At 40.8% G+C, this 13,983-nt stretch overlaps 1 protein-coding gene across 1 annotated transcript in view; it reads left to right on the top strand.

Annotated features, from left to right (window-relative positions):
• FRAS1 (Fraser extracellular matrix complex subunit 1) overlaps positions 1–13,983 on the top strand; it is a 515,723-nt gene that overhangs the window by 301,415 nt on the left and 200,325 nt on the right. Inside the window, 2 exon segments of the mRNA XM_043971175.1 lie at positions 8,271–8,423; positions 8,647–8,793. Coding sequence (XP_043827110.1) covers positions 8,271–8,423; positions 8,647–8,793 — 300 coding nt within the window.

The following is a 13,983-nucleotide window of genomic DNA, read 5'->3' as shown; positions in this document are numbered from 1 at the left end:
ACTGAGGCAGACAGGCAGAGGTTAAGTAATTTGCCCAGGGTCACACAGCTAGGAAGTGTCTGAGGCCAGATTTGTACTGGGGCCTTCCTGCCTCCAGGTCCAGCAATCTAGCTGCTGTACTACCTAGCTGAAGAGGGAGAGCCCCCTCCCCTCTGCCTCCTACATCTCATCAGTACTCATTTTTTTCATCCCCAATCCATAAAGAAGGACAGGATCAGATCACCTTTTGTGAAAGAGATGTGGGATCTGGCATTTTGACTTTATTCATTTAATTTATTTTTTTGGTTTTGTTTTTTTTCCTTTTTTTTAGTGAGGCAATTGGGGTTAAGTGACTTGCCCAGGGTCACACAGCTAGTAAGTGTCTGAGGCTGGATTTGAACTCAGGTACTCCTGAATCCAGGGACAGTGCTCTATCCACTGTGCCACCTAGCTGCCCCCATTTAATGTTTTTTTTTTTTTAAAGACATAACCCTTTCAATACTACAGTCTTTTTAGTCAGACCACACAGTTTAATTTCCCTGTGTTTGGACAGGTTGGGCAAGGAAGCTTTTCTTTATTAAGTAATCAGCAAACTTTTATTAAGTGCCTGTTCTGTGCTCGGTCCAGGGCATACAAAGACAAAAAATGAAATGGGCCCTCCCCTCAAAGAGTTTACATTCTACAGGTGGGACAGGGGATGCTTTGATGAGAACCAGTATCCTGTGTAAGTTCTCTTAATAGCTTGAAAACATCCAGTTTGACTGCTTCAGAAACCTAATCTACTAGCAGACCATCAAAAAATAGGTTACTACACACCTCAGCTTGTCTAAGCAGATCATCATTTGTCAGCTAAGGCATCATCAGCCCTTACAAACTAGCATCCAGGGCCATCTCAGTGACATGACACTTTACATGAATATCTTAGAGATTTCTTGATTCAGTGTCAGAAGCACAGAAGAAAGCATCTAGACCAAAGCAAGCTTTCATCCATCCATGCACACTGATCCTTGAAGCAAAACCTTGGTGACTCAAAGCAGGAATTGTGTTGGTGGGGGCACATGCTATTCCCTCACCAGCTACAGCATTATATATTGTTGGGTACCGCTCCTGTTAAGCCCAAGTATTATTCTTTTAGCCTATTTAAACTTTTATCTGGTGCCCATGTTTTGTGTGTTTGGGAAACAAATAGAATTGTTTGGCTTGCTTACTAGCAAGATGTATATCTCAGCTAGATCTTATGACATAATTCGTGATTCCCCCAATCATTTATTTATGCATTTATTTGTTCATAGTGCTAATTTATAGTGTCTATTAGGAAGGAGACACAGTTACCAATGGTTACAAATTTCTCCCCTTCCAAGGTAATCTATTATGATCTGTTAAAACGTATCCTCTCTTCTATTTTCCCTCTCAAATGTTAGGACAAATGCATATAACCACTCAAAATGCAAAGTATAGAAAAAAATCCAGAATCTACCTAATGAAGCAGAAATCTCAGGGTCATTTACTCAGCTTTTGAGATTGGTGTTTGTAGAGTTGCATGTTTTTTCCTTCCCTTCCTCCCTTCCTCCCTCCCTCCCTCTCCTCCCTTCTTATTCTTTTTCCATCCCTCCCTTCACTGACAGTTCAGAACCCCTTGGTTGATATTTTTGTGAATATATGTGAACAAAAAATATTATCATGGGCTGACCAGTCTTGGTCAACTTCTATACAATTAACTGGAATCAGTTTTCAGCATGGTAGGGCTTGCTAGAACTTGAACCCCTCTGGTAAAGTTTCCGAGAAGCCAGGGTCACCTCCTGGCTGTAGTAAAGCACATGACTGTAATTTGAGTGGGTATGGTTCTAGATAAATCAGTCGTTTCTTCTGTTTGTTTCCTGGTATCCATAGCTAGGCTTTTGCTGATGATTGAAACAATTGGTATGACAACCTAACCATAAATGGATGTTGCATTCCCACTGGATTTTTCTGATCACTGAACTATTGTCAAGTAGGGTAAATAACATTTGATTAGATATAGAGGATGCTATTAGATTCATTATCTTCAGCTGTAACAGCCAAAGCTATTGACTTATAGATAGAGATATATTCAGTTAGTCTCCCATGAGCTTTGGTCCTGCATCAGCGATTGCCTGTTGGACATTTCAAACTGGACATCCCAGAAGTATCTCGAACTCAATATGTTTAGAATTGAACTCATCCCCCACCACCCCAAAGCCTTTCTACTTCCTCACTTTATTGTTTCTGTTGAAGGAACCATTATCCTAGTCTCTCAGCTTCATAAACTTTGTATTAGTCATAGCACCTCACCCTGAATATCCAGTTACCAAATCTTGCCATTTCTACATTGACATTTCTCTCATCTGACACCCAACTCACAAGGCCTTACTTCAGGCCCTTGTCACTTCTTACCTGAAATATTGCAGTGTCTTCTTTTTTTTTCTTTTCTTTTTCTTTCTTTTTCTTTTTTGCAGGGCAATGAGGGTTAAGTGACTTGTCCAGGGTCACACAGCTAGTAAGTGTCAAGTGTCTGAGGTCAAATTTGAACTCAGGTTCTCCTGAATCGAGGGCTGGTGCTTTATCTGCTGCGCCACCTAGCTGCCACGCAGTGGCTTTTTAATTAGTCTCCCCACTCCAACACATCCTATGTCCTACTATCAGAGTAATTTTTCTTAAGTAATTTTTCTCTTACCTTGGCACTTCTCTACTCAGTCAATGCTAATGTCTTTCTGTTGCCTCTAGGATATCTATTCTAGGATATTGATCTATTAATTCCTCTGTTGAGCTTTTGAAGTCCTATCCACTCTGGCCGCAACCTGTGTTTCCAGCCTTGTTGGACATTAGTCTCTCTCCCACACTTCAGTCTGGCCAAACTGGACTTCTGCTTGTGCCCAACATATGGTGTTCCATCCCTTGTCTTTGAGAACTTGCCCTGACTGTCCCCTATGCTCGGGGGACAATCTTTCCTTACATCTGCCTCACAGGGTCCCTTTCTTCCTTTAAGGCACAATGGTTCAAGCCTCATCTTTTGCATTTGACCTTCCCTGATCCATTCCATCTTCTAGTGCCCTCCCCTTCAAAATACCTTGAATTTAACTACTTTATATGAATTAACTTCATGCATAATGTCCCCAAAGTCTTAGGGCAGTTTTAAGCTATTACAAGGTTCTAAAGCTTAAAACTGCCCTAAGACTTTGGGGGCACACTCTGTATTCATGTTATATGTAATCATTCAACATCTAGCCCATTGGAATGGAAGCTTCTCAAGAGCAGGAATTGTTTCATTCTTTGCCCCCATATTATAAGCACTTATCACAGTGCCTGGCACATGCTGGCTTCTCAGAAATCACGCCTGTTTAACGATTAGTTCTTATATATACATCAGAGGCGTTACCAGGAATTCTTTTTGCACCTTGGGAAAATTTAGTTTGGGGGTTTGGGGTTTAGATATATAACCCAAATGTTAGTCTGGTTCCCTCCTCCACAAAGATTATTTTGACAGTAACTGAAATGAGGAGGTTTTAGATTCTCCAAACATTAGGATTAGGAGAGTCAGTCTATATACTTATACACGTACATGTATGTGTACGTGTATGTGTATATGTACATATACACATATACATAAACATACATATATAATCTCTAAGTGTGTGTGTGTGTGTGTATACATACAGAGAGACTGAGACTCGTCTAACAGGGACACTATTTTACCTCCCTCAACTCTCAATTGAATTCTCTTTGGGTTCAAGATTGGGGGCACACCAATGGGAGAAGACCCCAATAGAGGGTTATTATAGCAGCAGAACTCTGAACATGGCAACCTGTAAGCAGATGGGGTCACAGCTATGGAAGCCGGCTGCTGGAAGCTGGAGGGGACCCGCTCCCCATGTTGGCGCCCAAGAACAAAGTCCAGCTGGCCTTTACCCTAGCTCTGGCTGTGTTTCACATTCTTACTCAGTTTGAGATGTGCCAAGAAACTCATTCCTATAAAGAGAATTTGACTTTTGGGTCCATCCCTATTGAAAAAGATATTGTTCTAGATTTAGCCATTTACTATTTTTCTTTTTAGTGAAGCAAAACATAACCCAATTAACTGCCTTAGGATAAAGATAGAAGAAGCCTCCACAGAGTTTTCTCATTGGTGCTCTTCTTCCCTTTCCCCCTCCCACTCCAAGGCTCCTCTGCATCTGGGCACACTCCCTTTCTTTGAAGCCAAGAACCAACAATTCTCCCCCAAGCCTACCTGAGTCGGAGAATTAACCAGCTTCTCATAGTTCCCATAACTATCCAGGACTCTGAAATTTACCCACTAGCCCGGTATGGAGTCCCTAGAACGTCATGCACTACATCCCCCAGACCAGACCAACCAAGTAGAGATTGTCCGGGTCTTCCAGAAAATTTCTCCCTCTCCTTCATTTCCTCAGTTCCTTTGGTGGGTAACCCCCCTGCTTGCCACGTCTGCTTTCCATTTTGCTTATTCCTCTCCTCTGACTTCCCCACCAGAAGCGTATTCAACAAAAAGCTGTGATCATGAAAAACAAGATCTGTGCTGGTTGATGGGATACTTCTCCACCAATGGAACAACAGATCTAATTCTAGAGACACCAGCAGACATTAGAGCATGGCTTGTAGTTTATTTAACCACCTTTTTAACTTGAGAGCTCCTTATATACTATGATATTGAGAGGCATAGGTTTGAATGAATGGGTTGGCATGTGATCCACTACGTTTTTCCTTTCTCTTTGACTGTACTCAGGACCAGGTGATTGGTATATTTTCTAATTTCAAAGAATGAACCACTAGTTTCCATAAGAAAGTGAGGTGCAGAGTAAGGTCTCTGGAAGGATTTTTACATGAGGAGATTAAATGTTCTGCTGAAGCAGCTGCTGTGGGGGTGGTTTGGGGTTTTTGTGGTGCCCCATATCAATTGTTTCTCCTGTAAAGTTCCTTTACTTACTGTGATCCATGTGCCATGCATAAGAAATCATAGAATCCTAGGAGATGGGGTCTTTTCTTTTTGGTCTACTTAATTCTGATCCCACTGGTTTTGGACAGCTCTGTGCCAATATCTCAACTAAATGGCCATGTCGAGTTTAAAGTTATATAATATCTCTATGGTGTAGTCTATTTTTCACTAATGTAAGACATTGTCCCCATAAATAGGGGATGATTTCTAGAGATCCCAAGGCTGGGAAAACCCGTGAGTGTTTGCTCCCAGTTCAGGATGTTTCCTAGTTGCCTTCTTTCTTTCCAGAGAGCTCCCCCATTTTTCATTGGTTTTTCAACTCTCCTGGTTGTATTATGGAAAAAAATAATTTGCTAATAATAGGCTCTACTACCTTCTAATCTACCTCTTAACTGGAAGGACATGTCTTTAGGGACCAGGAGACAGAGCAAGTTCAGAATAAATAAACTGAAATTCTCCGAATAGAAAGGTTTTAGCCTTTCCAGGGCTCCATATTCACTCACAATTTAAAGGCAGAGAGTAAGGAAACACTGGGCCCCTTCATTTCATGAACTGGTATCTAAACAAGTTTAATTGACTTGTGTATGAGCACCTCGAATTCACACTTCTGATGTGATGAAATGGAAACAGGCAGAGAAGAGCAAGGTATTTATTTTGTTTTGTTTTATTTTCAAATTGACAGTCAGCCAGATGGAAGGGAGCCTCCTTATTGTTTCCCCTTATAATTTGCTGAATTACTATAATGAGGATTAATTTGATTCACAGGATATCCTTCATTGTTCCTAGAGGCTGACAAAAGATTACTTGTAAAGTCTTCTTGAACTCTCCAAGTTCAGAGGAAGGCCAGGAATCATTAGTTTTTTGTGCTGTTGAAAAACATGTTTATGAGTCTGTCTTAATGCTTCCAAGATGGATACTCTTAAAGACTTGACTGGATTGGCAGGAAAAATCTGGATACTTCTCACCTGTGGGAAAGAGAGGACTTTGAATTTTTCAGGGGAAAAAGTGATCAGTTATTGAGAGAATTTTTTTTTTATTTTGTATTTACTTATTTATTTTTGGTGGCTCAGGAATGAGGAAGGCAGGTAATATATGTTTGGTTAAGGAAAATCCCATTACATTCATCTCAGAGGGCCTTATGAAATGTCTCATTGCAATGGCATTTTAAAACAATGAGAGTCTTGTTAGAAATTACATCTTCAAACTACGAGAATACGAGGTGATGATAGAATTAAAGATTAGGTTCTTTTACATGAATTAGCACATCAGTGCTTTGAATCTATAGTGGAAAGAAGAAAAAAAAAGGAGATTCCCAGAATACTCCTTCTTCCTAATACTTGGACCTCACTGGTGTTGTTTGGATGGATGCTTCCTGAGTTTAAGTGGATTCTGTTCCCAGATTGGAGTGTTTGTCATGTGAAGGCCTGAGATGAGTTGCAGGTAGGTAATCGCTACTTTAAGAGAAGACAGAAGTATAGAGAGCCCTCAGCTACAATAAAAACAGACTGCAATAATTATTTTTTTCCATTATAGAAAATGACTCTTGTGTGAGCAAGGAACAGAGTGGTGCATTGCTGTACAGAGGTCTTTCTTTGTCCATAGAATTAATTATAACCAGATCAATAGGACATTATTTGAGGTGGGGCAGGGGACCATGCCTCCTGGGATGTTGAATGAGCTTTTCTACATCAGTGCTTTTTTGGAAAAATGGTATTTATTGTCATGGGACTTTGCCTCTGGTTAAAAAAATATTGATATCTCCTTGTTTTCTATTACTTTCATTTCCAAATATATTCCCTCTCCTTTACCCAGCATCTCATCCCTTGTAACAAACAAAAAGAAAACAAAAACAAAAAAGAAAAAGAAAATGCAAAGAAAAAGAAAAAGAAAATCACTTTAGGAAAACTGACTAAATCTGATGCCGTATGAAGTTTTCCATATCCCTAACTCTCTGCTTCTGCAAAGAAGGGAGGAAGGTGTGTTTTCTCACCTTTTCTCCACTTTATCCAGTCTTTAGCTTTTTGTTCTCCAAAGCCAACCAAACATGTTAAATCTGAAGACTTCAGACTGTGGACTGCCCAGCCCTTTGGGAAGGGTAGAGTCTTGGAGTCTCTACTAAGGAGAGGCAAACTCAGCATCACCCTACAGAATGACAGTGGGTGCTCTCTAGTTCTTTGGGGTGCTGCTATTACTGCTTTTACCATTTTGATTGGTATCTTCTATTCTGATGACACCTTTGCTTCTCATTTTATGTCTCCTGTCACCATGCCGAGAGCTAGTCCTTATTACAAAGAATAAAAAAGAAAGAGGGGGAAACATGCCTGTTCAGCAAACCTAATCACCTCATCAGCCGTGTCTGATGATATCTGTAGTGTTGTGCAACGATTGCCCCTGTTTCCCCCAAAGGAGGAAGGGACATGCCCTTTCTCATGTCCTTTTCCTGGGCTTGGTCATTGAAATTACCCCAGCCTTTTGGGGTTCTCAAAAGGACCCCCAGTTCCTTTTGCCATAGCTTTTCTTCTTTCCAGGTAGTATTGTGAATGCCTTTTCTGTTTCTCAGGCAGATCCATGTCACACCTGCTCCTGTAGGGAAAGGCCAGCCAGCCTAGCGACAAGAAAAAACCCCATCATGGGACTGGGGGCCCAGTTATGTGATAAATTTTCAGACATAGAGTTGGTGCAAGTTCTAGGTATCTCATGGGTGGGCAGTAAAGGAAAACAACTTGTGCTACTTGCCTGCTCTCCAGGGAAGAATATTAGCAGTAGAAAATCCTTTTTTGGGGAGTATAGGGGTCACGAGATCATAATACTTTTAGATCTGGAAGGAACCACTTAGGTGTATAGTGCATAGGGTGCTGGGCCTGGAGTCAGGAATACCTGAGTTCAAGTCTGGCCGTAGACATACAATAGCTGTGTGACCCTGGGCAAGTCACTTAACCTCTGTCTGTCTCCATTTCCTCATCTGTAAAATGAGACTCATAGTCACTTCTACTTCCCAGGGTTGTTTTGAGGATCAAATATGATATTTGTGAAGAGCTTAGCCCATAGTAGACACTTAATATAGATTCCCCTTCCCTTTCATCCAGTCCCTCATTTTACAGGTAGGGAAACTGAGGCCAAGAGGTAAACTGACTTGCTCAGGGTCACATAAGCAGTGAGTAGTGGGGCTGGAATTCAAGCCTAGGTACTTTGACTCCAAATCCCATCCCCTTTGTGCTGTGCCAGGCCATCTTCAGGACCATCTGAGACTTCTGTGTGACATGGATATTGTCATTATCTTCATCATCATCATCATAATAGTTATTATTATTATTTTGTTTTACAGATTGCCACCCCCTGTGCCAACAATGTGTAGCTGACCTCCACAACACTGGCAGTATCTGCCTCAAGTGTCAGAATGCCCGCTACTTGCTGCTGGGGGACCACTGTGTTTCTAGTTGTCCCATTGGATACTATGCAGAGAATGGAGCTTGTAACCGTGAGTAGTCGCTGAACCCCAGAGCTAGAGATGCCCACAGAGGTGCCTGGGGCATCTTACGGGGTCTGAGACTCTCTCTGGACCTTCCTGTGTCCAGCCATGAGGTGGAAGAGGAGGGAAGCACGGTGTAGGGCTCTTGGGGTCAGATCCATGAAGCGATCCCCAGGGCTTGGTCCTTGGAGAGTTTGAGCTCAAAGATAACATCCCATTTTCTTTTTTTCAGGGTGCCACCTCTCCTGCAAAAGCTGCCATGGTTATGGCCCCTTTTCCTGCTCCTCATGTGATGCCAACCTTGTCTTGTCTCACAGTGGCTTGTGTACCAGCGCTTGTTTCCCAGGGCACTATCTTGATGAAAGCAACGCCTGCCAACGTATGTTTTCTACCAATCAGCTCTCTACTTTCTTTCTCATCTGGTACATTCCCCCCAAGGGTCATGGTATGGGGATCATGGCTCTAGGATTTATATTTCCTTCTCTTTAATCACCAACCTTCCTTTGATATTGTCATCTCTCTCGTGCTCCCCTCCCCGCAAAGCTTTATTCTTACTCCAGTCAAGAATCTTTGCTCTTTCTCATTGAGAGTGCTCCCTATGCCACTCTTGATTGCATCCCCTCTGACTTGGGAGATGTCTTTTTTTTTTTTTGGAGAGTTTCTATGGCCAAAGAATTCATCCTTTTGTGGCTGTCCTGGTAATGACCCCCTTTCAAAACAGGTTAGGCTGATCCCCTTACAACTACATACATATTGAATTATTGGACTTGTACTTGATGACTTTCCAGATTAGAAGGACCTCCAGAAATTTACTCCCCACTGGTATAGAATTTGAGAATCCAGGCCACCCACCTTCATGATAAAAAAAAAAAAGACACTAGAGGAGGTGTCCAGTGAAGGGCTGATTTTATGAAGTTTACCAATGAAAATTTACGTTTTATTTGTGTACCTATAATCTGTATAAAATATAATTGTATAGAAGATCAGAACAATAACCTGGAAGTGTAATCTATTTCACTCTAGCACGTGTGAGCAATTTTCTACCAGAGTAGGAATAGGAGGCAAGCAAGCCATTCCCAGTAAGTCCTTTTCCAGTTACCTTATTTCAATTTTCGAGATACTGTTTATTTGTTTTTAAAGCTATCCATTTTTATTTATTAAATAATGACAACAAGAATGATGCCAATATTCCCTTGGGAAACCAGAGAAGTTGAAGATGTCTGTTTTTGTTCATCCTTGACCTCTGACATTTGGGACATTTGCTAGGATCTGGTTGGGAACACATCTTATTTGATTATCTCAAGTAGTCTTGGGGAACTTTTAGGTTTTGTAAGATAAAAATGAATGTACATGAGTTTTCAACACACAAGCAAAGGTGCCCTAGTAGAGAAATAGTGACGGGGATGTCTTCCCAGTTGTGGCATTGTGGGAACAAAAAGTCGAAATGAAAAAATGGATTCCCTGCTATAGACTAGATGATAAAAATGCGTTGTATTAAAGTCATTCTCCTCTGGGAAGCTTCTTTTTATGTCCAATGTGACCCCTGCACAAGTCAAGTGTGTTTGGAGTGCTATCACATAAGTAGGGCTGTGAATTATAGATGGGATCATCTTCCATCCTGGGTCCTTTGCTAAAAATTAAGTGTCATCCTCTTAGGGGATAGAAAAGTCTGGCCCTGGGTTGGGAAATTGGGCTCTATTAGAGTGCCATACTAATATTCTCTGATGCCAGTTTGTGATTCTGACAGGTAGAGGCCATTGCGGTCTGAGCCAACTAAACGGATTCAGTGTCATTTAGAGGGTTATCACTCATCACTGATTACCTGAGGGGCAGTTCTATCCTCCCTACAGAAGGACGTGGGAACTGAGAGGCTGCCTCCCTTTGAGACAGTCTTTTGATTTTGATTTTTTAGAGAAAAGTAGCCCAATGCTTTGGTCTGTCAGTATGGAACTCTTTAGGAATTCAACACAAATGTGATGCTTTCTAAAATTATTGATTACAGTTGTGGTGAGAACTGAGAAACAAGTAAATCTAAGACTGTTTCAGGGCACTGGGCCCCAGAAGGCTTCTAGCTCAAGTTTCCACCCTGTACAAGATACTTTCTAAAGCATCCCTGATAGGTGGTTATCCAGCCTTGGCTTAAAGGCATAAAGATGCATTGGGAAAAAGCACTAGTTTATGACTCAGAAGACCTGGGTTCAATTCTTGTTCTTGATGTTTATTCCCTGTGTAACTTTGGACACTGACTGTCTAGACCTCATTTTCTTTATCTGTAAAATGACAGGGTTGGACTCAATGACACTTGAAATTCCTTCTTTCTCTAGGTTTATGATCCTATAACCTCCAGCCATGCAGTCATATGAAGCACTCCTCCCCCTCCTTGGTGATTCTTCTTCAAGTCATCTTTTCCACAATTTGCCCTAAAGAGCCCCACAGAACAAGTCCTGTCTTTCTTCTGTGACATCCTTCTAAACATTTGAAGACAGCTGCCCCTTTCCCCCCTTACCCTTATTTTTCTTAGACTAAGCATCCTCTATTTTTTGACCATTCCTCCTCTAACACTATTTCCATAGCTCTCTCTCTTGCCCAAATTCATGTAGACACTTATTTGTTAATATACATCTCCAAATATACTCCAGTAGTCAAACTTGATTTCATTCGATTTCCTTTCAATAATGTTGACATCAGGGCATCTAGGTAGCACACAGTGGATTGAGTTCCAGGCCTGGAGTCAGAAAGACTCATCTTCCTGAGTTCAAATTTGGACTCAGATACCTCCTAGCTGTGTGACTCTGGGTAACTCACTTAACCCTTCTTGCCTCAGTTTTCAGTTTCCTCATCTGTAACATGAGACAGAGAAGGAAATAGCAAACCACTCTAGTATCTCTGCTAAGAAAACCCCAGACAAGGTCACAAAGAGTTGGACACAACTGAACAACAGTGTTGGCATCAACCCACTCATGCACTCTCTTTATTTCACTACAGTGGTGTCCACCCAAAATACTAGAGGCTTGGATTTATTTTTCCTGACATTACTAGAGTACCAGTGGGAGATTCAGGCTGTCTTCTTCTCAACACTCTCACCTTGTGACTAGACCATCTTTTTTTCTTTTTAATCATATACAGCCAGGTCTCAATTCATTTGAGCAATGAATCCCCCTGGAGTAGTTGTATCATTCAAATTTCCATTACTCAAAATTATTATGATGTAAAATATGGTAACTGCTTAGCAGAAAGGAAATATGCAGTGCAAATTCAAATGATGTGACTACTTCATGTAGTTCCTTATTCGTACTATTCAGTACCTAACTGTATTTTCATTATTTCATCTTTTATTCCACTTTTTTCGGAATTCTTCCACTGTGACGTCTTAGGAAAAATCTATTCCAATGTATATCCCAAAAGAATCCATACTATGACATACCCAACAGGTGGACACCTAGACTCCATGCGAAGACCTCCCATGAGGGGGAACTTACCACCTCTCAAGGCAGCCTAGTCTACTTTGTGATAGCTCTAATTGGTGGAAAGTTTCTCCTGCCATCAGTCTCAAGTTTATCTCTTTCCATCTGTTGTACCCACAGCTTCTGTTTCTGCTCTCTGACATCAGACATAACTCCCAACCTTTAGCCACGTGATAGCTTTTCAAAGACTTGAACAAAGTTATTTTGGCCCCTTCCTTTCTTATTCTTTCCCTCCCACAATTCTTCCCTTCTCCACTTGTAAACATCCTCTGGGAATAGACTCAAGGCCCTATACCATGTGGTTGCCTCCTTTGAATACTCTCTAGCTTATCAATCTCCTTCCTAAATGATGGGGTCAAGAACTATATACAATATTGGGACGGCTAGGTGGCGCAGTGGATATAGCACCGGCCCTGGATTCAGGAATACCTGAGTTCAAATCTGGCCTCAAATACTTGATACTTAGTAGCTGTGTGACCCTGGGCAAGTCACTTAACCCCCATTGCCCCCAAAAAACAAACAAAAAAACAAACAAACAAAAAAGAACTATTTACAATATTCCAGATGTGGACTGATAAGGTCAGAGTACAGTGGGATTATCACCTCCTTATTCTTGAAAACTTTGCCTTTTTAAATACAGCTCAGGGTCTCATTAGGTTTTTGTTTTTGTGGGGGTTTTTTGGCTGTCATGCACATTGAGCTTTCAGTCCATTTCATCTTGTACTTTGAAAGTTGGTGCTTTGACCTCAAGTATAAGCTATTACATTCATCCCAATTTAATTTCATCTTATTGAGTCAAGTGTTCTAACTCCATTAAGATCCCTTTGGGTCCTGGTTCTGGCAATCTAATGTTCCTATTCTTTCCAAACTTTCTGTCTTCTGCAAATTTGATGAGGGTACTACTGATTAATTTCTCCAAGTCACTACTAAATATACTAACTAGTTCAGAAGCAAGGGGAGATACATGGAATGCTCCACTGAGGAGACCTCTTGCTAAGTTGTCATCCAGACATTAATGACTACTCCTTTAAGTCCAACCATTCAATCAATTCTGAATTCATCTTTTTGTTTTATCATGTAGTCTCTCTCCTCTCTCTCTGCCTCCTCTCTCATTTCTCTCTTCTCTCCTCTCTCCATCTTCTCTCCTTTTCTCTCCTCTTTCTTCAATCTTTTTCCCTTTCCTCTTTTGTCTCTTCTTCTCTCTCTCCTTTTCTCTCTTCTCTACCTCCTCTCTTTACAATCTCTCTCCTCTCTTTTCAGTCTCCCTTTCTCTTCCTCCCTCCCCCCTTTTCTCTCTTTTCTCTTCTATCTTTTCCACAAGAATGTGGTACTTTATCCAATGCTTTGCTGTAATCTCAGAATTCCCTTTACCTAGTATTTCTGTTAAAAAGGAAATAACAATAGTCTGGTCTGAAATAGTCTGGATGAAGCCATGCTGGATATTTGTAGTCACTTATTTCTTCTTTAGATGTGCACCAATCATCTCTTACCTTTTTTTTTTTTTTGAACATTGAAACAATGTTTGACCTTTTACAGTCTTGGGTACCTCTCCTGTTTTCCATGGTCTGTCAGATATTACTGGTAGTGGCTCAGTAATCACATCCATCATCTTGGTATCCAAGAATCTAGTTCATCTGGGCCAGGGCACTTGAATTCATCAAGGACAGCTAGGTGCTCTTGTACTATTTCCTTACTTATCTTGTCTGTCAATTCCCTATCAGCCATTTTTGTTTTGTTAGAGTATGAAAGTCACTCTTGTTGGCAAAGAAAACAGAAACAAAATAGAATTGTCCTATCTTATCAGTGTTGTCAGTTATCATCCCTGTGCATTGTTCCTATACTGTCTTTGAGCCTCTTCTTTTCCCCAGTAGAGCTAAAAACCAAACCAAACCCTTTTTTGTTGTCCTTAGCTTCCATAATCAGCTTCAATTTATTTTGAATTTTAGCACCCTAGACACTATTTTTATAGGCCTCTGCCATACTCCTAAGTTGATCTTTATTTACCTCGCCTTTCTTTCAGCTTCAGTACCATATATATATATATATATATATATATATATATATATATATATATATATATATATATATATGTATGTATGTATGTA

The sequence above is a fragment of the Dromiciops gliroides genome, chromosome 6, assembly GCF_019393635.1.
Source record: "Dromiciops gliroides isolate mDroGli1 chromosome 6, mDroGli1.pri, whole genome shotgun sequence".
Taxonomy (NCBI): Eukaryota; Metazoa; Chordata; class Mammalia; order Microbiotheria; family Microbiotheriidae; genus Dromiciops; species Dromiciops gliroides.
This window is presented reverse-complemented; position numbering and strand designations above follow the sequence as displayed.